General features: G+C 43.6%; 1 protein-coding gene across 1 annotated transcript in view; it reads left to right on the forward strand.

Moving 5' to 3' along the window:
• The window catches only part of PDLIM2 (PDZ and LIM domain 2), a 46460-nt gene extending 22484 nt beyond the window's left edge, over nt 1-23976 (forward strand). The window contains exons 4-10 of the mRNA XM_063311112.1: nt 3053-3122; nt 3540-3733; nt 4828-4909; nt 14678-14838; nt 18832-18977; nt 19913-20033; nt 23041-23976. Coding sequence (XP_063167182.1) covers nt 3053-3122; nt 3540-3733; nt 4828-4909; nt 14678-14838; nt 18832-18977; nt 19913-20033; nt 23041-23236 — 970 coding nt within the window. The 3' untranslated portion in view covers nt 23237-23976. The remainder of the gene's footprint in view (nt 1-3052; nt 3123-3539; nt 3734-4827; nt 4910-14677; nt 14839-18831; nt 18978-19912; nt 20034-23040) is intronic.
• Nucleotides 23977-24982: the final 1006 nt, after the last annotated feature.

Consider the following 24982-nt stretch of genomic DNA (forward strand, 5'->3'; position numbering starts at 1 on the left):
ACGTCAAATCACAGACTAAAATACTGCATTTCCGCATATGTCTCATGTCTGCCCCGGGGAGAGGAAGAAATAGGGTTAAAGGGAACCAGGAAGTGGAATTGTGACTTCAAATTGTTTGGTTTCACTAGCTGTTTCTTCCGTGGCTGTAAAGTTTTGTAACTTGGAAATGAATACTGTATGCGTTTGGCAATATGAGATGCTTATATTAAAATACCTTATTTTCTGACCATGGAAAACATTTCATGTACAGCTACTGAATATTTGTTTTTGTTTAATTTCCTTTCAGGGACATTCCTAGCCTTAATCTAGCTTTTTAAAAGCTGGTTTCTCCCTGTTATTGGCTTCTGCATTAACTGTCAACTGTTTGGAAGCCTTACTAGAGCCTACTTAACAGGGAAGTGCATTCCGATCCTGACTAGAACCATCTTCTTCCCAAGAGGAGGTGACTGTTTGCATTATGGGCTACCTGGACAAGTGTTTGACATTCTATAGAACAGAACAGCCTTCCCTAAGCTGGAATCCTCCAGGTATATGTTACGATTACAGCTCTCATAATTCCAGCCAGCTGGGTTGTGAATTGTAATTGCAGTTCATCTGGAGGGTCCCAGTTTTGGAAAGGCTGAAATTCACAGTGTGCCACCTCTTAGCTCTGGCTGCCCTGAGTCTTTGGAACAAGCTTGCCACCTCCCAAGGTCCAGAGGTCGCCTTCTCTTGTCATCTTCAGGAAAGCTGTTCAGAACCTGCTTTTCTAACAAGCTTTTGGAGGTTAACATCTGGCTCTGTGCGTTCCACTTGAATTGGTTATGTTCTGTATTTTAATCCAAACTTTTTTTTTTTTACTGCATTTTAGGGAGTTTAAGTACACTGAACTAACCACGTCAATATGTATGGACTGATCAGACTTCTATAATTTGATGTTACACAAATTCTGTAAACAAATGACGCAATGCTTTCCAAAATGGTAGTGATATTATCTCTTGCTGCAAAACCCAGAGTTTTGTGGCACCTGAAATGCTGGCTTTGAAGATGCCAAAAGATGCTTCATTTTTCTCCTGTGACATCTAATGCTTTTGGAGACGTCTCTCACTGTATATATAGCTCTTTATAAACAGGTGAAGCCTAGAAAAAACAAACCTTCTCTTTTTGTATTTCTTTGTCAACTTGAGCATTTTTTCCTTTTATTCTCTCTCCTTTTAAAGTGTAGGATCTTGGAATTAGTCGTTTCATAGGTTTTGGTTGCTGGAATTCCGAGTCCAACCACCTGCTATGTGCTGGACGTCCCAGTTAAAGTCCCCTGGGCAGATGGTTGTCCAGCCTCTTATTCAGGTTGCCATACTAATGATACTTGAGATAACATTCCTGCTTTGTCAGTTATTCCATGTAAAGTTGAGCCCATACTTGTATAATTAAGCTGTAGTAAAGCCTTGCTGTTAGCTAGGATCTGTCCTTCATCTGGCAATGTTTAGTCTAAATCTGTCCTCCACGCCTTCCTCCTCACTTGGGGCAGTTTGAGACCTCACCAAAATTTAATTATGGAAGAGCAGAAAACAGGAATGGGCGAGCTTCAGACTTGCAAGACTGACTAGGTGCTTTTCTAGCAGTGTCCATGAGGCAAAACCAGATGCCAAAGGGAGAAAGCCTGTATCCATTCGCACCCCACAAGGAACACTCTCCAGGGCTGATACAAGGACAATGTGAAATGGGCTGTTTGCATTGTTGGTCCCTATCCTCTGTTCCTGGTCACTGTAGTAACCTGACTTGCGCCCAAGAAAATGCTTAGGCGAGTAGGTTTAGCTTACACACCTTGAGGCTGCCCATTGAGAGTGTTGGGATAAGGAGACAATACTACTTTCACGTGGGTACAGTGCAGGATGACATAAGTCTGTCTCATTTCATGGACTGGGAATGAGATAAGAACGACAATGTTGTGGGACTTGGCAGAAAACGATGTTGTCAGGACCTATTAGTGCAAGGGGGAAAGGCTATTCATGTAATGGTATAATCAGTTGTTACCCCCTTGGACCGCTTCTTGGCATGGCTTCATCCTCTGTAGTCTGTCCTCTTCTCCTTCTCAGTGCAGTCTGGCTCTTTCCCCCCCTCCCCCCAATAATTTAATTCTCCTTAATGAATTCCAGCTCTCAGCTACATCAAAGCCCCAAGTGCATTCTTGCTGGGAGAATATGAAGGGAGCTACGCTTGTCCCCTCACCCACTCCCTGTTCCCAATTTTAGTGTCTGGGGATGGGGGCAGGGAGGCATCCCAAACCTTCCCTTGTTCTGTGGCTAGAGTCAGCATCTCTTCTGATGTAAGCTAATTGGGAATGGCAGAAGCCTCTTTTAATCCACAGTTAAGAAGCCGGCTTCGTTGCATCTTGGCGGGGACAAAGAGCTGTTAGGGAAGCTCTGAAATGTGCCATCTGTGCTTCATTTAAAAGCCTTATAGTGAACACCCTGGGGGAGAGGCAAAACTGTCTTGGTTAAAAAGGATAATTTCTTTATGGCGGGGGTGTTGGTGTGAGATGAAAGAATAGCTAAGGGGTCTTCCATATGGTAGTTTCTTCCCATGCAGAAACTGGCTGGAAATGAAGCTGGATTAAGAAATGGCTATCCAGATTTCAGGCCATTTTCAGCTTTGGCAATGAGGCTGGCCAGGTGCCTTCTCCTGCTTTAGATCCTTCTCCCTTGTGTCAGGAAAGCAAGCACCCATTATTTTCCTTTCCATTGGCTGGTCTTTGAGGAGACCTGGTTTCCAATGATAGGCCTTTTGTATGAGCCCCCTCCCTTGCCAGCCTCCCCCTTGGACCGGATCCCGTCTCATCCTGCATGGCCACCAACTGTTACCTTTCTTCTTCTCCCTTGGGCTAGAAGGGGAAATGGGCAGAACTCGTCAACTTCAGTCTTTTTTGTGTATGTCTTTTTAGAAAGTCCCTTATTTCACTAGTGGGTTGGTGAACCTGTTAGTTATTTTGAGGTTAAGGGCTAGTCAACTGACCACTTAAGATACTTTTGTTCTTAACTATCTGCCTTTGTCCTCTTGTCTTTTTTTGGCACAGGTCACAGCAGTTTTCTCCTAGCCAGACCAACGGTGAAAGTTCCCCAGAGATGTTGGCCATACGATTTCAGGTGAGCCCACCTTGGCTTCATTTCAGCATGCTGGCTGGGGCTGATGGGAATCAGAATCCAGTGTCGTTAGGAGAGCCACAGATTACACTGCATCTCATTACCACTTTGCTTTGCCCAGGAGCTGAGGGGTACAATCATTACTGCCCTGGGTAGTAATCATACCACTGGTCCTCTTGGTAAAATGACTTCTCCTCAAAAGTTAACAACATTCTGTGGGAAGAAACCAGCCAGGGCAGGGCTCCTCTTCTTGTTCAGGAAGAAGAATGATCTTAGTCATCCAGTTTTGGGATGCTATAAAAGAACAGCTAATGTTACCTTGTGCCATGGTGGTTCATGTCACTTGGATTTTCTGTATAAAGCCTATTCTTCTGAACTTGGTTTTTTAAATTTTTTTTTAATGTTTGCCTTTTCCAACAGGATGTGGTGAGAACCAAAGACAATGGTCAGAACTCAGTAAGATCTTCCTACTCAAGCACAGCTTCCATCAGTCCACGGCCAAGCAGCCCCTACTGTCCTTCATCTCCTGGGTATCGACCTGGCAGCCCATATAGCCCAGTGAGATCCAGCCTGTCCACCGAGGTCAGAGGGGAGCCTGTGATGAACAGCCGCAGGTAGATAACACCTTAGAGTATTGAATCAGATCAAAAGTCTATCGAGTCTGCCTGTAGAAACCTCAAAAGTAAGACACGGAGATCCAAGTCTTCCACATTCATCCACCCAAAGCTAGCATGCAAAATACGCCTTCTTTGATTGGGGGGTGGTGATTTTGCATGTAAGCTTGTTATCTTAGCTGGTACCACACCTCGTTGCAATGAATTCCTTATGTTGAAGGTGCATTTGTGAAGAACCGTAGTATAGTTATGAAAAAGTTGGACTGGAAATGAGAGCCATGTGACAGTGGACCTCACTCAGGGACTCTGGGCCAATCATGCCCATATCTAACCTATTTTACGGAATTTCTTTAGTAGGAAGGAGACCCAAAGTCTCCTTCAGTTTTCAGAACAAGAGGCAGGATGTAAATCCAGTAAATTAATATATTTGTTTCATTTGGGAATCAGTGTTATGGGAGGACTCCCAGAAATAATATTATATGAAAAACAAGATAGACTTCATAATTTTATTAATTCCACTTGCCGCCGCTGCTTTTTTTTTTTGCTTTTTTATTGTGATGTTGTAAATCATGATACATTATATTATTTCAATGCAGATTTCAATGCAGTAATTATATAATATGGTTAAAATGATTAATGTTCCATTATGTAAAAGGCTGAGAGAGCCAGTATGGTATAGTAGTGAAGGCATCAGGCTAGAAACCGGGAGACTGTGAGTTCTAGTGCTGCCTTGGGCACAAAGCCAGCTGGGTGACCTTGAGCTAGTCACACACACTCAGCCCCCGGGAGGACGCAATGGCAAACCACTTCCGAAATCTTGTCAAGGAAACTGCAGGGACTTGTCCAGGCAGTCTCCGAGAATCAGACATGATTGAACAGATTAAAAAAATGTTAAAAGCTTAAAGTATTAAAAATAAAAGAATTTAAAAAAAAAGTATTCTTAGATACCTATAACAAGGCATTACTTGGAACTGATGAATTTTGTTGGCTTCCAACACCATCTTTTCATGCTCTAAGCACATACTTGTTCCTATTTACTCTTTCTTCCCTGTAATAAGCAAACAAGTTTCAATGTTTCTGTGCTCTCTTTCTAGCTTCCAATCGGTGGGGACTTCACTTGGGATCTCTGAGCAGTCTCCACCACTTCAGGGGCAACAGGATTCAGGCAGCAGACAGGTAAAAATCGTGAACTCAGACTGTTTGGGATTCCTTGGCGTCTTGGGGATGATATATGTATAGCTACTCAGAGCAAGTTGTTCTGGAAAAGAGCATATGCGTGGCATAGGTGCTGCCTTCCAGGATTTATAGGAAACATTTTGACTGTGGGAAAAGGATGGAAGGAACATGGAAAGAGAAGGTAGAGGGGGATGTTGTAAGCAAATGCAGTGAAACCCACATCCTTGGCTGAATTTCTGCTTCCTTAGTAGCTTTAGCAGCAGGGACAGCTGTATACCCTCAGAAGCCGAGTCAGCTAATATTTTTCCTTGCCATGTAACGTGAGTTTTATCAAAGAGGTGGAAAAGCTGTTCTCACTTAACAAAGATTCCACCTACTATCCTCTTTCCCTCCTATAGAACTTGTACCATCACCTCTCAGCTTATGGCTCAGTGTCTCGTCCCCATTGCTCTCAGCTAGTAGCAAAGTCAAGGGAGTTTTGTAGCCCCTACTGCCCCCTTTAGACTTCGGTCTCAGCTGTTGATCTTCCTGCTTTGAACTAGCTGCTCTCCTGCACATGTCTCTGCAGCCAACAGCACACCTGGCTGGCTGGGGATGTTTGCTTGTTCCTACCTGATGTCTCCAAGCAACAGATGGGATCTAGGGAGGCAGAACCAGTTTGGGGAGATGCTACTTGCATCTTTTACACAGGGGGCAGGGTGAAGTCCTTCCTCCTGAGACCTATTAAAGTATCTTTTGCAAGCAAACCCATGATTGCCTCAGCCAAAGAGACCTGTTCAGGTGGTTCATGGGGGAACCCCTGGTGTAAGTTTTGCAGCATCTCATGATCCTTTGATGTGCAGTGGGAGGCCTAGAGAACCTGAAGGTAAGCAGCTAAGCTTTTCAACAGCATTAGCAGTTACCTGAGAAGGTCTTAGCACTCAAGAATTATACCAGGTTATATTTTCTCCACTTTCCCCACTCTTTAATTTACAAGTAGTTGCAAGTAGGACATCAACAATAGTTTGTCATCTTCTAGACCAAGGTCCTTTGCCTTCAGTTTCACAGTTCTTAGAGCTTTCTACAAAATTCAGTGGTGCAACATGGCATTAAAGTTTCCTAGCATTTTGAGGTGGGGAACATATGATAGCCATACCATAACTCCTAAAATAGACTTTGCAAACTTTCAAATCAGAGGCGACCTACATCTCTGCCCAAATATCTGGGAAAATAAATGGAAAATATTGGTTCTGCCCACATATGTGATGTGACCACATTCACCTTGTATTGCTGCCTTGCTCACTACGGCTCTTTACGCCACCAAAAATGTTAAGCGTCACCTTTGACTGGCCAAAGATTGTCCATCCCTATGTCCCACTGTTTTTGTTTGAATGTATTTCTTAGTCATTTCTTTCTTTTAAAAAAATATGTTTCTTTTTCATACTCAGCAAAGAGCAATATTGGTTTGTGTCTGTTTACTTTTTAGTGGGGATGGGATTGGATTTGAAGAATGTTGATATAGACATTCTGGGCAAGAGATTAAGTTATCTCTATCGAACTTGCTAAGCTTTCCTATGACAGCATCAAGCTTTTAAAATACAAGTGTATTTTTATACTATTGATTTCTTAGAAATCAGAACCACTTTGATAGTTAGGATGTCTTAGGCATTTTCCCATGAAAACATTTTCAGTTGCTCCGTCTTACATTTCTTTTTTCTACATGCTTATTTTTGGTGAAGATCAGCTCCAGTCTCCACTGGAGGAAAAACAAAAGGTTTAAAACAAATAGAGATTGTGTAACCCTGAAATAAAGCATTCAGATTAAGTCCAGTGAGACAAAACTGCTTCATTTGTGCAATGTCAATGGCTGAATTTTGCTTTTGGGAAATCGACTTGATTGGTTTACAAAAATCAATAGTTCAGTTAAATCAGTAAATCAGTTGCTTACATCCTGAAGGCTTTAGGCAGGTGTCAGAAGTAGAAGATAATGCCCTACCCTATGAAACTATAATCTTACAAAAATATTCAGCTATGCATTTTTCTCCACCCTTAGCCTATGTAATCCTGAGCCCTGAAGGACACATCAAACTGGTTGGACTTTAATGCTTCTGAGCCTTGTTCAGTCTGGATTTGGCAAGTCAATAGCTCTCAAGAATTTTCATCCTGTACTGGATGGAAACATGAAGATTGTTTAGGGGACAATATTTAAACGAGAATGCAAGTTCATGTAGCACTGTGGCTGCAAGACTGAGCTTTGAAGCTCCATTCTGAATCTCAGCTTGGCCATGAATTCACTTTGGTGCCCTTAGGCACTTTCTCAGCTTCAAAAATGACTTTTTGTGAGAATTACAACTAGATAATGAACGTGGAACTCTGCAAACACTGGAAAGCACTAATTATTGTTGATTGTCATCATGATTATCATTATGATTATTTCCACAATACATATGTGCTCCTCGGCTGCACTTTTCCTACAGTGGTACTGGAAACTTTCTGAGTTTGTAGGATATGCTTCAGAGCCAGCTTCCCAGGGTGATCTTCTGGAATGCTTCTGCCCTCCTAAGGAACTTTTTCGTCTCTCCTCCTATGGTCTTTGGGGTCTTGTCTCCATGCCCGTGTGTCCTGGCATTTCCCTCTGCTGTTGCTCTTGGGCTGGAGCTGCTGTTTGTTTGCTTGCTTTGGCTCCAGGGACTGGTCTGTCTGTGTTTTTGATATATTCTGGGGCTGTTTTTCAAGCCCAGATTTTTGGGAAGAGAGGTTGGCCCCAAAACATACGGCTTGCCAGCTGGCATCTTACTCGCCCCAGCTCTACAAGTCCTTGCTTTCTCCTCATGATTTTCTTTCCCTTCCAGTATTTATTTGCTTTAGTTCTTGGCCCTGTGGGTTGACCTCCTTCCAACCCAGCAGTTGCATTGTTCTGGGGGCTGAGATTTGAGTGTTGGAGGCTAATGAGCTGATGCTTAGGCCTAGCTGGTTCTCTTTTATCTTTCTTCCCCTAGAAAATTCCTTGACAGTGCTGCTTCGCAGAAGGGGAGACCACAGGAATTAATGTTACTTCTAGAATGCTGTTTTCAGCCTGAGTTCCAGAACAGGGAAGAACCTGCTCCAGATTCCTAAAGTCCAGTATTTCTCAACCTTGGCAGCTTGAAGATGTGTGGACTTCAACTCCCAGAATTCCCCAGAAGTCCACACATCTTCTAGCTGCCAAGGTTGAGAAACACAGCCCTAGTCTATTGTCCTTTTTTCCCTTAATATTCAGATAATTTGGATGCCTAAAGAGATACATAGGGGAATATAAGGTTCATTTAGTCCAGGGATCAGCTAAAAGCTTCCCCAGGCACTGGCCTTCACCAGCTGACATTTAGCAAACATGAGGTTCCATTTAGCAAGTCAGAAACCATTCTCCCTTTGTGAATTTGTTGTTATTTATTTATTCAGAAACATTTTTTCAGCCCCTTCTTCAGCTGAAGGACTGAAGGATTGAAAATATAACATAGAAACCCTGCTGCTGGGCTTATGATCTTAAAAATAGCATTAAAAGAAAACAAATAGGAAAGAAGGAGAAGGAAAAAAGAAAAGAACTAGGCCTCCAAGCCAGTAGCCATTCTGATTTCTTCTGTGGCAGAAAATTCCATTCATGACTTAGGGTTATACGAAGGAAGATTTATTTGGAATGTATTGACTCAGTTGCCTATTCCCTTTCTTGAGGGATCCTGTCTTAAAGCAGTATGGGAAAAGGGAATCAAATTCCTTATCCGTTCCTGCCTCTGTGGTCTTTGAAATCCCTTCTGACCAGGGTTACTGAAATTTGAGGCAGAGCTTCCCCATGTGGGGATGGGAAATAGATGAAAAATTATGGTATATTCTCAAAATAGGCATATCACAGCATCTCCAAAAGGAGTCCCAACTTCTTGGGTAATGTTATGTTACCCCACCTACTTTGAAGCCTTCAGCCCCCAAGAATACTACATGCATCCCTTAGTCACCAAAAGATTGCCCACTCCTGCTCTGTACTAAAGCCCCTGATTGTTCTTCATAAGGAAAGGGTGCCAATCTCTTTTCTTGTACCTCTTCCAGCACAGTTTTATCGCTTTCTAAGATGGGATAACCTTCATTGAACAGTGTCTCAAATGCGGCTACGCCGGGGGGTGGGATATTGTCTTTACTGCCAGTTAATTTTACTAGCATCATTCAACAAAACATGGTAACATTATTAGGTTGGCAGCTCTCCTGTCTCTCTCTTGCCTGACCAGTTAAACTATTGTCTTCTAAATCAGGATAGATTATAAAAAGGCAGCCGACTTGAGATTCTCTCCTAAGTGGTTGCTAGAGGAGAATGGCTTGGAAACTCAGAAGGTGAGTGGCCTTCCAGAGAATTGTGTATTTCTCCTGCAGGTCTCTAGAATGGGAGAACCAAGAAAATGGAAGTGATTTAGCTAAAGCCCATAGACTAGCATGAAAGGAGTGGTGGAAGAGGGTTAACCTGAAGCTAGCTTGATATGTGTGCAAGATAGGTGGGTATGCTGGAATCAAAGGATCAGGAGTCTTCACTGGAGAGGAGAGGAAGATGGTAGAGAGGGGTAGCTTGATGGGACTTCTGGCCTAACAGATCAGAGTGTACCAGGTTGGGGAAGGCTGGACTAGACTGTCTCCTCTGAAACGTATTGTTTCAGATCCCTTTGTTTCCTGGGTGGAGGGGAGAAGGGAGGTCATATGCAATGCTGATGAGTGTGTTTCTGTCAAGTCTCCTGCAGTCCACTGTTTCCAGAAACATTTGCTTCTACTTAGGAAGAAGTTTCTTTTATCCCTTCTGTCTCCAAGGCTTTTAAACAGGAGCAGCTGGAGTGGAAAGGGGGATTTACTATTTGGCTAGCAAATATATGTCTTCAGATTAAGAAGCTGCCAGAGGATGGGAAGGGAAGGGGCAAAGCACCACCAAGACCCTTGAAGGATCAAGGGGTGTGTGTTGGAAAAGAGTGAGCACCATATAAAATGTATCTAACTGCCCATCTGAGTAGAGGACTTTCATTCCAGGTGGATTCTGCCCAGAGTGAACTTTCAGACTTGACTAATGCCAACAAACATGATGCATGCATGGGTCGGTGCCAGGCCTCCAATGCTCCACTAGTCCCTTTTGGTTAATGCTGGATTAGATCCTCTGCAGCAGCCAGCTGAATCTCAAAGCTGTGACATATGTGGAAGCTCTGTTGAGGAGTTGTGGGTAATTAAAATGGATGTGGCTTGCTTCCAGCTGGCCCAGATCACGGTGCTTCTTGCTTCCACTGGCAAGCAAATTTGCTGGTGGGGGGTATTTAGCTGAGGAAGGGCTCAAATCAGGAGCCAGGAGAAGAACAAGCTGGGCTGAAAACCCAGCAATGTAAACACTGAAGAAAGTGAGATGGGAGCTTTGAGATCATAATTGAGTGGTGTTAGACTTTGGGGTAACTGTACTCACTAGGTCTAAAAACTGAGACTGAATACTACCAGATACAGGAGCCAATGTGGTGTCACAGTTAGAACACTGCATTTATACCAGATTATCAGATCCCCACTTAGCAAATCATTCACACTTTTTTCATCCTAATTGTTCTGGCAGTTGAAGCGAATAAGGGGAAAATAATAATAAATTGCAATTCCTTGGGATCCTGGAGTGGGTTAGCCTGCTGGCCTACTGAATTAGGGAGCAGTTAAAATATAAGGCAGGAATGTAGGCCTGACTCCATACTGTGTACTTTGCAAACAAGTCCACTAATGTGACTCATCCATAGACCTATGACAGTCATTTATGGCTTAAAAAGGAGAATGGGGATTAACTTCTCAAAGGCTCCATCATCACCCCTTGCAGACAATTTTCATTCACCAGAGTTCTTCTGGCATAGAATAGTTCATATGAGGGGAGGGGAAATTGTAGCCCCAAACCAATTTCTTTTCTGCTCTCACCAGCTACACCACTGAAATGGAGCAGATTTTATAATCTAAAATCTGTTGCGCCATTTTCTGCTACTTGAAGAAATATTTCTAAAAAATCCCAGCCGGGACCACCTACTGCAAGTCATAGAGCAACCCTTTGGCCTTGTGAACTATCTGCAGTCAGATCTCTGGGGTCTCCGTGTTTCTATCCAGATGTTTTGTCTTGTGAAAACAATGCTGGTTCTGCATTTCCAGAAGATCTTAATGAGCTAGTGAGCTTATGATGGGAGGAGGCTGTTCTTTCAGTAGCCCCACCCTTAATCCATTGGAAACTAACTAGCATTTTGAACTGGACCCAAAGTAAATCACAAGATATGGTGAATGCTGAGCTAGGGGAGTTGCTTGTTCATAATGACTAATTCCAGTTGAGAGTCAGGTTGCAGCATTATAGGATCTTTGAAATTTCTGGATATATTTCAAAGGCAGCTCTGTGCAGAGCCACTTATAACAATTCAGTCATGATATAACTATGGCATGCGTCACCATGGCCACATCTGTCTTTGCTAGAAATGGGTGGAGGTGGCACCCAGGCTTAATCAAGCCAAGGAACCTACAGGCACAGCAGTCACCGAAGCATTTTGGTTTCAAGGTCAAGCGGTTGAGAACCTCTACAAATGTTGCGTCGTTAATGAAAGTGCGTCTAGGTCCATGATTAGCTATTTTACTACTCAGGAGCGATTATATGTTGTCTACTTTGAATTTAATATTTTCAACAGTGGAATCAGAACCGCAGCAGCTTCTCTACGATGGAATGGAAAGGGATGGGAAATTCTTTATTTGCCATGTAGGAGTGGAACTGGTATTGAATGTAGAAAGATGACTCAAACAAAATCAGACTCACTGTCGGCCTAATTCTCCAAGATCTTCAGTTAAGACCTTTTGCATCGTCTGCTCTCTGGTGCTTCTACCTGAAGGTGCTGGGGATTACATCTAAGACAGTTCAGCATGCAGAAGTTTGTTACTGAGCTACAGTCTTGCTTCTGGTATTGATGGCTTGGGCTGCTTGTGATAACCATGCTGCAAATGATACTGTATCTCTTGTGGCACCTGAGCTGGCCAAGGAAAATAAGTTGGACTTGTGGGACTCGACCAGGGAGCTCAGTATTACCAGCTCTGGTTAGCAGTGGTGCATTTTAGGGAATTTACATTTATTTATTTATTTGTTTCTTTCTCAAATTTATACTACTGCCCATCTCCCTCCAAAGAGGGACTCTGACTTTGCTTCTGATAGGCAGATAGAGATAGACAAAAGCCTCAGGTATCAGGTCTGTCCTCTGATACAAATTGCCAAAAGAGTGTGAAAGTACTTTATAGCATGTTGCTAACACAAATTAGTTATACGGGATGGGACATTGAAATGGGGAGTGGGATGGACAACAGCCAAGTCGCAAGTTTTGGGGACTCCAGCAAATAAAATGATAGGGGATCCTTTGCAGTGTTCATACTTACTACATTGTCTCCAAAACTTTAGCCAACTTTCCTCAATCCTGCTGATGCTTCCCAACTTAAATACCATTTTCCTGGGAGTTGTTGTCTCCCCCACCTGTCCTATCAGCCAGGAACCACGCTGAGACAAGGAGTAGGTCTCTAGTGTTTTATTACTGATACATAACAGAGAATCCTAACAAACTGAAGAAGCGTGGGAAAAACCCAGACATATAAACCCCAAATACTAAGGTGGGCCCGATCTGTGTCTCTTTGAATGGCCACCTAATTCCTCAGTGCTACGCATGCGCTTTACAGCCTGGATGGGAGCCCCCTGCTCGCCATCCTCACTCATGACACCACCACCCCACCATATTGCCCAAGCTGCCTTCTCTGATTAGCGCACACAGTTGCCACTGCCATCCTGATTCGGTAGGTCAGACTCCTTACCCTTCCTTTTTGTTCCCTCCAGCTGCTGCTGCTGCTGCTGCAAACCTTTTCCAATTTGGCTATAATGATCTTTCCATTAGCCCTGGAAAAATTCTTTCAAAAACGTTGAGTGCCCTCTTCTGGTCAGGATCCGTCCTTATTTGACAGCTCTAGTAGAATAACTTTTAGACTATATGTTACCCTGTTGGGCAATGAGATAGGTCCACCCAAAGCTTCAGGGCAAGGATTAACTGTTGGAGCTCCAGGGTGAGGATCCATCCAAGAATGTGCCAACTCCAGTGTTCCTCCCCCCACACCCTTTCAGGAAATGAGTTCAGTGTGGGTTACATGTTTAATTTTAGCACTATTCAAGAGCCAGTCTGGAATAATTCTTAGCACAAGTGGCTGTCTTTGTCCTGATATAATATCTAGCGCAGCTTGCTGCAGAGACCTTCTCACTGAATGGCGCATTTTCTTCTGGTGAGGTAATGCACACGCTCTAAAGGCTGTGGAAGTACATGGGAAGACTATCACAGTAGTTGACTTTGTGGTGCTGTTGTGGGGTCCCTACCACCATTTCTAACTTTGCACAATGGCTAGCAGTCATTGTTGTGTGATACCCTTCCATTAGGCTTACTACTGTTGGTGTTCCACTGAGATGGAAAAAGGGGCATTCCAAAAATGTTTCTAACAAAGATGGGTCTTTGAGGTAGATGTCTCTGGCATGACAACCTTCCTTATCTGCTTGATTGCATTTGGCTATGAAATAAATGTTCAAAATCCTGTAAGATCCATGAGGCTCCATGGTGGGAGCTGTACAGAATTCCCAGGATTTTTCCCTATGGCCAGGTTAATAAACTATGAAAAATAAGCCAGGATTAGCAAATATCCTTGGTACCATTCTCAAATCCATACCTTTTAATATTAAAAACTCTTAATAGCTTTTACAAACAGCATCAGTGAGGATCTCCCTCTGGTTTGTGATAGAAGATGAAAAGGGATTTCTTCTTGTCTTTAGTTTCATGTCCACCCAAAAAACCAACAACCATTCTACTCACAACAGCAAGTGTGCATTTTGCTCTGCAAGAAAGCTTTTGGCTTATCAGGGGATTACAGTATAAGGGTGAAGTGGTTCTATGAGGAACTTTTAGACTTGCAGAACTTGACCGTCTGTATGTGTGTGCATAACAGTTATAAGGGAGTAGAAAAGCCAGTGATGCTGGATACCCAGATTAGCTTCCTGAGACTTGCAGGATTTGTGGCATTTTGTAAAAACAAATTTCTAGCTTTTATGGCTGGTTGAGAAGACATATTTGAAAGATTGCTGGCAATGCCTGCTGAAAACTTAACAGCCAGTTAGCCAGATTGGATTCCTGTGGTTTGGGGGTCAGACTTTTTACCCTTCCCTTCTGACTCTCCCATTTTTCTTCCTTCTGCCTGGTTAACTATCTAAATTTGCATCATTTAATTAGGTTGCCAGACAGATTTTACCTTTTCTTGATGCAGAATTTGGATTATTTGGTTAAACCTAGCCTTAAGTATCTTTTGTTTTTAAGTAGAGTCTAGGAGGATGTTGGCTGTGAGATTATTGTATATTTTTGAAGGACAGACTCTGAAATGCATGGGGTTCAATCTGTCTCTTAGCCTCCTGCTAACGTTCCTAGAATTTGTCATCACTGCTTAGCTTTCCTCCTAGAAAGACACACAGCTTGGTCACTGGACGTTAATAATAAAAATATGCAGAACTGAATACCTATGATTGGAGAGTCTCTGTGCTGTAACAAGTTGGGCTGTGAGGTTAATGAAAATTATTTTAAAAAGTATTTCAGTTTGGTTAAAAAGATATATTTGCAAAGTATTCAGTGGTGTATTGTGGCAGTCATCTTTGCTGGAAATCTTAGTGAGTTTTTCTTTTTTCCCTTTTCTGTGTAACTTCATTATACCTTCTCTTTTCCACTATGCCAGATACAAGAACAAAGGAACTTCACCCGTTCCAGTGAATCTCCAGTTACAGTTTTGCCTCCATTAAATGGCTCACCTTCTCCTGGAGGATACTCATTCTCCAACCCCTGGGAGATCAGGAAGGATCAGGAAAGAAGTCCATCTTTCTATAACCGCAGTTACAGGTAACTGACTGACTTTGCCTGGTTTCTAATGGATTCAGTATGAGAATCTAGGAGATCCTTGTTTAAAACATAGTATAGTGCAGCTCATTTGGAGGCCCCTGGCAAGTTTTTTTTTCTCTTCATCCATCTGCCCCAGCTCTCATCTGCTCTTTCCTGCAGTATAGAAATGATGCTGGCTTATCAAAGAGGGGCCGTAATAGTTACAATACACAAGGGATTGCCAAACCTGACATTCAAATTCTATCTGTAGATCTTCCAACACTTTTTACTTTACTTTAAAGTAGCTGTAGGAGTTGGGGTGTTTTTAAAAAAGAGACTTAAATTGCCTTTCCAAATTGCCATGGAGGAGTAGGAGAAATAAAAGGATGAATTATATTAACTGAACTTTCTTCCCAACAGTATCTTTTTATTGGTGGCCAGAGGGGAGAATAAGTTCAAGGAGGTGGGGAGAAAAAGGGTCTAGCATCTCCTTCCCCCTCTCCTGTGCTCTTGATCTATTAGTTTTGAAGTAAGGACAAGTTGTGAGGAGATGCAGTTGGGGATCATCTGCATCTGGATCTGTTTTAGCTCTTGGAGTCAAACCAGTGATTCATTTAGTTCAATCGTCTAGTCTGATTGTATTCAGCCCTCTAAAGTCTTAGGAAGAATCTCATCATGCTGACAGTTAGTGCCAGGAATTCAGGCTCCATCACTGAACTCTGCACCTTTCCAGCAGCCAGGGGTTTACACACGTGAAATACGGGTGGAGCTTCAATTGCACTGTCGTGCAATTGAATCATCACCATCTTGACTTTTTTTTGACCATATCCTGTGGACCAGCGACTGGCAGCTTTATACTTATGCATATGCACATGAACCAGTATTACTTTCTTCCTGGTGCTGGCAAGCCAGAATTCTTTGAGGAGAAGACATTACTTCACCGAGCTTCAGAGAATGGCCTGTCTGTAAAAACCTCTCTACAAATGAAGCTAAGTGGTCAACTTGAAGTTTAGGACTTGTCTTGAGAAGGCAGAGGCCATGAAGGGACTATTTTTAGGCCTTTGCCATCAGAAAGAAGAGTGCTGGAGTCTGCTTTTGAAGAGTCGTCATACCAAGAGAATGAATTGCTTGTCCACAGGCAAAGTCTAGAAAAGAGCTGTAGGACTTGGCGCCTGACCTCCCTCATTTGGTGCTTCCCATCTTGTCCCCTGGCAACAAGACAGACTTGGAGAGTTTTAGTGCAACATGGAAGATGCCTGGTTAGGGGACGCTATCTGGCCCCATTTATTAGCCAATGGATTAAAAAGACAACAAGTACCCAGGCAAGTAAGGGAATCAACCAGGGTAGCTCTACCTTGAATTCACCACTTCATCTTTGCACTCCCAAACCACACTTTTATCTTTCCCACCACTCCTCTTCCTTTGTGTATGTTTTCTGCTCCTTCCTTATTGATAAAAGGAAGGGCATGTATGTCTCTCTTTACTGATATAAGTCTGTTGGAGAGGCAGTATAAAAAGCTATTGACAGAGTTTGGGTGTGACCACCTTGAACTAAATGTATGAATGCTGTAATTTTCAGAGAGCAGTTTTTACACTGATGGAGTAGTGTTGTTGTTATTATCAGTCCAAATGAATCCATGTAAGATGGAGGCCTTTTCATTGAAGCTTACGGACCACGGTCTACCACGCTGGTCCAGTGTGGGTTGGCAGATGGATGTTTTTCAACTTCCCAAGTCAGTCTATAGTGTATGTTTTCAGATGATAAAAGATGCAGTTCCTGGTTGGTTGTTTATTTTTCAACACAGAAATAGCACCTGTTTGTTTAAAAGGCCTTTTTAAATAAGGGGTTTTCAAGACTTCACATTCAAAACACAGAAAACTGGCAACCTGCTCCCCACCATTATTCAAGGATAGGACACATGCTTTGCATGCCAAAGGTCCTGTAGACAACCCTAGGCATTTCCCATTTAAAGGCTCACAGAAGAGTGGTAGTAAAGACTATCTGCCTTAGGAACTGGAGGGCTGCTGCCAGTCGGAGTAACCACCACCAGGCAAGAGGGGCAAATGGTCTGACAGCATAATGCAGCTTCCAGCATTTTGTGTTACCTAATATTTATGCACTGTGGTGTTTTCATGTCAAAATAAAATGAATCTGAGTTTTATTAATTGAAGAATAGAATGAACAGCAGGGCAGGGGTGGTGAGTTGAGACTTCCCATCTCAGCCAGTGGATGAGAAGAAGAAGAATGCAACTGGAGGGTTGCACTGAAACGGTTTTCCCCATTTTACATCTGCAATTTGAAGGTAACAGCCATGTTGATGTGTTTTTTTAAAGAATAGGGTCCTAAAGGGAAGAGGGGAGATGACAATTCCACTTACACTGTTTAAAACTGGTGGCTTCTTCCAAAGGCCTTTACAGCAGCGGGAAAGGTTCAGAGCCATTGATAGTGCCCCGTGCTTGGTTTCTGTTCTGCTGAGGATCTTTCTTAGCTATGACTTGCTAGCTTTTCACTGTTCAAGAAAAGCTTACAATTTACAGGAAGCTGCTGCCAGAAAACCTCCCCAGATGTTGCCCCCACCAAAAAAAAACAAACCTGGCTGACTCAATTTTGGTGCCTGAGAACTAAGAGTAGCCATTTCGTCTCTGAAATCATTGGCTTGATCCCTCCCACCCCCGCAAAAAAACCCAGCAGACAAACTGTTGTTTTAGGAGTTTAACAGGTAGTCTCTGAGTCACCAAGTAGTTGGAGCATCAGAATAGATTATATTGATTGTCTCCAAGCTGGTAAATTCTGCTAATTTCTCTATGGCAGTTTATCTCCCATAGTGTCTTTAGCTGGAGATGGGCAAAGGAAGATACATTTTTTCATCCAGGAATGCATGTCCTGTTTACTCATTTTGTTGCCAGGGGAAAGGGTCCCTTCCTGTTAGGAAGCCCCCTTCTTTCATATTGTATCTAAACCAGTGTTTTTCAACCTTAGCAACTTTAAGATATATGGACTTCAACTCACAGAATTCCCCAGCCAGCATGGCTGGCTGGGGAATTCTGGGAGTTGAAATCCACATATCTTAAAGTTGCCAAGGTTGAGAAACACTGGTCTAAGCTTTCCAAATCTGCAAAATGCACTACCTAGGCATCTGTTACTTTACTGAGTCAGGGTGAGGGTTAATTCAGAGCTGCTGACGAAGGTCGAGACTGGGCAGGTCTGAGCGTCATATGTTGAGGGAGTGTTTCCCTTGTACTTTCAGAAAGGGAGAGACAGCAAGAGTTTCTGACTGAGCAACCCTGAAGACGAGGAGCTGAAAGATTTAGTGGTGAGAGGGCTGCAGGATTAGTCATTGCTGGCAGGGGTAATTTGTAGCGTTCCTAAACCTGGTTACACTCTGGGGGGTGGTTTTGGTAGAAAAAGGTGGTACAGGTGCTGCCTTCCAGGTGTGCTATCCTGTAGGTGAGGCGTCTGAAGAAGCTTTGAAGGACACAGCTGCATGGGATAAGATGTTCTCTTTGGGTTCGTGTACTGGGATTTCCCTGAGATTTCAGCTAATGGGATAGCCTGTCTGCTAGAATTCCATGCACATGTCTCAAGGAGCATCTTCACTAATGACTTTTCTTTGGCTGGTTGTGGCTGATCTTGTTTCCCGAAGGGGAAGAGAGAGAGGGCAGAAGTACTGGAGATCCTTCTTTATCATTGAAAAGGCAGGGAACAACATTTCTCTGACTTAAAACCTGGATAGATAATAGTCGCTTTCTGAAGTCTTGGCCTATCTGGAGCAAATTAGGTCCTTCGTCAAAGAAGTGGCTTCATGATAGCATCGGTAACTTTGGAGTCCTACAGCTTAAGAGCAGCCTAGAATGACTGCACTTGGCCCTTATTTCTTGGTCTGTCCCAACCATCCCTCTTCTTTCAGGTTCTGTAAAAGGGATGGAATACTAGTTTGTCCAGTCCTCCTGGATAGAAACCTTGAGGTATTTTTCTTCATCTTAAGCCTGGCTGTACCTGTTTTGTCTCTCTAGCTTGGATACCGAGCCAACTATGCATCGTCTGGAAGGAGACTCTGAGGTCTACAAGATGATGCAGGAAAACCGTGAAACAAGGGCTCCACCACGGCAATCCAGCACCTTCCGCTTGCTCCAGGTGGCTCTGGAACAGGATGAAAAAGGTGAAAGTTGCAGAGGACAGAAAGGGCACTTATATCAACAGATATAAGGAGGGAAGATGATGGCACCACTTACTTTGCGTTTTAACGCAAGTGTGTCCAGCTCCAGAGCTTTCTGAATTTTTTGTTGTTGTAAGTTTTTCTAATGCATGTTATAGAAAAACATGCATGGAAAAATTAATTAGGTTATGGAAAATGTTTCTAGTAGGGGAGATACTGTAAAAATGTGCTTGTTTTCCTATGGACTTTTAAAAACCACAAGTTGATGGTGGAAATGAGATGGAACAAAGAAGCTGGAGAAAATGAGATACTCAGTGAAATTGAATTTGGTAGATCTGCCCATAGAATTAATTGGCACCACTTAATAATCTCATGGGATAAAAGTATAATTCCTTTTACTGGTGGTCTGTTCTAGTTTCCTGTCCTGTTTGGAAGACTGGGTGTTGTCACAGGGGCAAACAAGGGAGGAGACCCAATTTCAAGAGGCAGATAAGCCAACATTTTCTGTCCAGACTATAATTTCGTTGACGGATTATCAGCAGCAGCTTTCAGCTGACAAACTCTAATTGGTAGTTCTGTGAATGTAAGGGCATAGATGTTTCTGACGGATGCTACTTTGTGTTCGTATGAAAGGAAATAAGAAAATTATGAACAATTATATTTCCCTTCTAAACATATGTAGATAGATTTACCTTCTAAGGGTACCATCCTGAAATTGCTTCAGCTATTAACACAGAGGAAGGGGATGGATAAGAGAAAAGTGTTCATTCAGTGAAATAGTTTTTTAAGGCTGCAATCTGAGAAATTACAGATGTAATTTTCATTGAGAAGAAAAATATTTAATTTCTGAGTCAATATACCTAGGATTGTACAATCCTTTAAAACCAGTAATGTAATTCTTACTGTTTGCTAATGCATCCTTTTTGCTCCTTTGGCAGAGGGCACTGCAAGCCAGTTTCCCAGCCAGCTGTCTCCCAGTTTGCACAAGCCAGTCAGCAGTTCTGTGGCAGGGAGTGCCCAAAAGCTGCATATATGTGAGAAATGCGACAGCAGCATCACGTGAGTATGGCTAATCCTTAAGTAGGGTTGGTACTGAAGGGAACAGGGTAGAGGGGAAGGTGCTTTAGCTGGATAAGCAAAGAGAGTGGAACATGGGGCAGTTTGGGTGGGCTGGACTACAGCACCATGTGGCCGGGCATTATGATAGCTGTGGTTCAATACATGGAGCAGTTTTTCTCAACCTTGGCAACTTTAAGATGTGTGGACTTCAACTCCCAGAATTCCCCAGCCAGCACGTGATGGTTAATGATGGTTCAGACTTATGATGGTGCTGAAAAACTGACTTGTGACTGGTCCTCACGCTTACGACCGTCGCAGCGTCCCCTTGGTCACATGATCATGCTTTGGGTGCTTGGCAATCAGTTCACATTTATGACCTTCACAGTGTCATGTGCTCGCATGATCGCCATTTTTGACCTTCCTGGCCAGCTTCTGGCAAGCAAAATCAATGGGGACCACATGATTCACTTAACGACTGTGTGGTTCGCTTAATGCCTGCAGTGATTTGCTTAACGACTGCTGCAAAAATGTTGTAAAATGAGGTCAGATTTGCTTAATGACTGCTTCACTTAGCAGCCAAAATTCCAGTCCCAATTGTGGTTAAGTAAGGACTACCTGTATGGAGGGTATTTCAGGTTGCAGGAAGCTGGATTTGACTCTGGAGTAGACCAAGGAGGCCTGGCCACCACACCCCTTGACAGTACAAATGGTTCGTTATGGACAGCCATCTGGTGGGTAGAGAGTCTGATAGCTGTTTACGGAGAGTGAAGTGCCAGTTTGGGTAATGAATTTAGTAGCTGGAAAACCTCCATAAAAATCACAGGAAGGAAAGGGGGTGGGAATACTTTGGCAAGTATTGGGGAGGGGTCTATTTTGCTGCAGCTAGCAAAGTAGGAGAAGTTGAGGCATTTGCTAAGGAGGTGGCATAAGCAGGCATTTTTTAAAATGTTGACATTAATATTAATAATTTGTTAAACTTGCATGCTGCCCAGCTCTTAGTGACTCTGGGTGGCTCACAACAATCAAACTGCAGTAAAATCAATAGAAAAATAAAGATAAAAGATGGCAAGCATGATGACCCTATCTTTCTTCAAGACCATTGTGGTTCTTCCTTCATTTTACCTTCAGAAGAATCCTTTGAGGGGGATTAGCATGAAAAATGGGATAAAGGCTAAGCACTTGGTGCATTTTTGGGCCTGAAGAGCAACCAAACCTTGACTTTTCTGAACCATTCTGTGGATGGTGTTGGTAATTGCATGACTAAAGGGCCAATTCCGTTGCTGTGATCTTGCAGCCTGCAACTGGAAATGGCAGTGCAACCTGCTAGGCTGGAAAATGGAAAGAGAAATGGATGAGGATGAGCCATGCTGAATGCAGCCAATGATGGGTCAGGCATGGTATCTTCAATAATACACCCACTTTTGTGTAATAAAATGTCCAGCTTTTGCTTTCATTAGTTTAGAAAAACCCAGTTCTGATTCTTAGGAGGATTGTAATGTGGAAACATGCTCAAATTTTCAAAATTAAACATTTCCTTTGGGGTTGCAGAATAGCAGTCACCTGATCTTTCCATTTCTACATGCCTGAGATGGGGGCAGTGGGCTTACCAAAGTACTCAGCATAAAAATGCAGTGAATGGTACTGTGTTGTGAAGATACCAGATCAGCCTTTTGGTTTTAAGCAAAGCCTTTTAAAAAGTTAAAAAATAAATAAATGAAATAAAGAGGGGTAGGTGGATTCTATGCAAGGTGGCTGTTAGCACAAGGATACTCATTAATATCATACTGGGGAATCCAGCTTTAGAGGGCTGATGTTGACAATACTACTAAAATGTGGGTGGCCTTAAGGTCATAGCTCCTGTCATTTTCAGTGTGGCTTGCACAGGACAAGAACAGCTAAGGGAATTAGGTATGTGATCGATAGATGATATTCTAGAGGTGACAGACTCATCCTTGGGGGAGCTGGGGGTGGTGACGACCAACAGGAACTCTGGCGTGGGCCGGTCCATGAAGTCACGAAGAGTCAGAAGCGACTGAACGAATAAACAACAACAAAGCTTAACAAAGAGAAGACTGAGGGGAGACATGATAGCAGTCTTCCCATACTTGAAGGGCTGCCACAGGGAAGAGGGTGTTGATTTATTCTCCATAGCGCCTGAGGGTAGGGCAAGAAGCAATGGGTGGAAGCTCAAAGCTCTTCAGAGGGAGATCCAACCTGGAAACAAGGAGGAATTTCCTGACAATGAGAACTATTAAGCAGTGGAACAGCTGGCCTCCTGGAGTTGTGGGTGCTCCATTGCTGGAGCTTTTCAAGAAGAGGTTGGACAACCATTTGTCTGAGATGAAATGAGGACTCCCGACTTGGGCAGGGGGTTGGACTAGAAGACCTCCAAGGTCCCTTCCAACCCTATGACTCTATGACATCAGTGTTGCCCAACCTGGGTAACTTCCAGATGTGTGAATTTCAACTCCCCGAATTCCCCAGCCAGCATCGCCACTGCTGAGAATTCTGGGAGTTGAGGTCTATGCACCTGAAGTGTGCTTGCCCTGGATACTTGGAGCTCTGGTGCATATGAGTGATACACCCTGAATACCAGGTGCACTGCTGAATGCTTGCTTGATTTCAAAAAGAGGTGGAGCAGCTGGATCCAGGCATCACTCCACACTCTCCTTTAAAGAGGCCATCAACACTCCTGGAGGCAACAGTAATGAGCTATGCAAAAAGATGTTTGCATAGCGAGCGAGTGCCCAGAAAGAGAAAATTGCTACCCTGGATTATCTGGATTATGTCTGTAGGAATGTACTTACTTTGTTTTGTTGCAGCTTCAGAGACTGAGATGGCAGAAACCATAATGACTCTCAGAGGGTTTCAGAGCACGCTGTGATTCTTGGTTACAGCTCTTTAAAAGCAAGCATTTCAGAGTGCTGGTTCCATGTGGGTGACGATGACTGGCTTACGCTGGAGGCCAGTCCTCCTCACTGACTGTCTTCTGCTCTGCCTTTCCCAGAAACCAGGCAGTGAAAATCCAGGAGAACCGCTACCGCCACCCGTCTTGTTACGTTTGTAGCGACTGTGGGCTGAACCTGAAGATGCGTGGCCATTTCTGGGTGGGCGAAGAGATGTACTGCGAGAAACACGCACGCCAGCGTTACCAGAGCCCAGCGGAGGGCGGCACGGTCCTGGCCGTCTATTCCCAGTCTTAAGCGATAGGGGAGCTCCTGGGGCTGAGCAGGAACCCCCTCAGCGATGCCCCGCTGGAGGGTTCTGCCAAGCATCTAGCAAAGCTGCTTCTCCCCAATCACGATTCAGCCCGTGAAGACATCTGCAGGAAAGGACGCTTCCAGTGCAAGACCGCAACGATAACCACCACCATCACAACTCAGAATGCCGTGCAGTGGAAGAGGAGCAGAGGGACCTTTGTGGGGTGGGGGGTGTCGAGGGAGGGAGAGGGCATTCCTCAAGGCGACGGGCTTTCCTTTTCTTGTTTTTTAACTAGCTTGGGCAAGCTTGGGGCACCTTTCTTCAAGGCACAAATGTTTGCCTAGCACAGGCATGGACACAGTTGGCTCTCGGCAGCTTCAGGAATGATGGCTTGGCTTGAGGCCTTGGTTCCTGGACACACTCTGGAACGTAATCGTCATGCCTGTATTAATCCTGATCTGTGGCCAGCAGCTCTTGGACGCAAGCGGCTCTTAAATACTCCATTTGGTGGCTGAAGCACCTCTGCCTCACCCCTGCTGCCAGCCTCCCCCTGCCCATGGTGCAAATCTAAGACTGAAAGGAAGTTAGAGTCTCCCTGAAGCGCCAGGTCCTGGATGGCGTGGATGCAACTCCAAATGCTGACTCTCTCTCTGAAGCGTCTGTTAAGATATTAAGCCAGATCTCTATGTGAAATATAATATATATATATATATATATAAGGATGGATAAAACACTCACCCCACGCCTGCCTTTGCTCTTTAAGTTCTATGCAACCATGATGCTCATTTCCCTCCTAGGTCAGGAAGGAGTTTTTGGAATTTCCAGGACAGGTAGATGCCCCATCGATTAAAAAAAAAAAAATCTTATGAGGTAGATTGGGCTGTGAAGTAATAATGACTTCAGGGCCATCCGAGTGCTGTTTGATTAATGTGGATGTAGCCAGATATTTATTGAAAGAGACCCATGTAGTTGTTCCCATATCACCTGAGGCAGGGATGAGCTGTCTTGTTAGAATAGGAAGCTGCGTATTTTTATTTATGGTATCTCTCTCCCAGGTGAGGAGGTTAGGAGGCAGGCTTTATTATTATTTTGTGGGGAGGGTTTTAGGGAGGGGATTTCAGTAAAATATTAAGCCAGTTGGAGGGTCAGCAGAGTACTGCTGCTGCTGCTGCTGTTTTCTGCCACCAGTCTGAATAATGAGAGAACCTCACCTGCGTAAGGTTGGGTTACAAAGTCCACTATCGGCCATTCGTGTCCCGCTTTCATAACATGCGTTCCATGAAGCCCTGAGGGTGTATTTCCTTTGATTTAATACAAGAGCTGGCATGCTTCCTCTCCCTTGTGGGTTGAATGCCATTTTCAGAGGCCTTGAACTATTCAAAACAGTCCTTGGAAAACAGCTGCTCTTGTGTTGGTTAAACCACATCATGGTTTTTTGTTGTGCCAATTGCACAAGTGAGTGCTGTTACTGCTCCTAATGCTTCTCCAATGCCTCTTTTTTATTGCCATCTAAATGACCGTGGCTAAAAGTGTCATAATGGATTCAGGGGGTTCAAGACACGCTGCAGGAACAGCTCTCAGTCTTGTTCAGATCTGGAGGACAGGGATACAACAGAACATGAATCTACAGAAGACAGCATTGCAAGCAATCAAAGTCTGATGAATTATAATTCAGAGTAGTAGCAATTGGTCCCAGCATTCCCTATGCATCTATGGCTAAAAACAACAAAACATCACATTTTATTACT

This window comes from Candoia aspera, chromosome 9, assembly GCF_035149785.1.
Source record: "Candoia aspera isolate rCanAsp1 chromosome 9, rCanAsp1.hap2, whole genome shotgun sequence".
NCBI lineage: Eukaryota > Metazoa > Chordata > Lepidosauria > Squamata > Boidae > Candoia > Candoia aspera.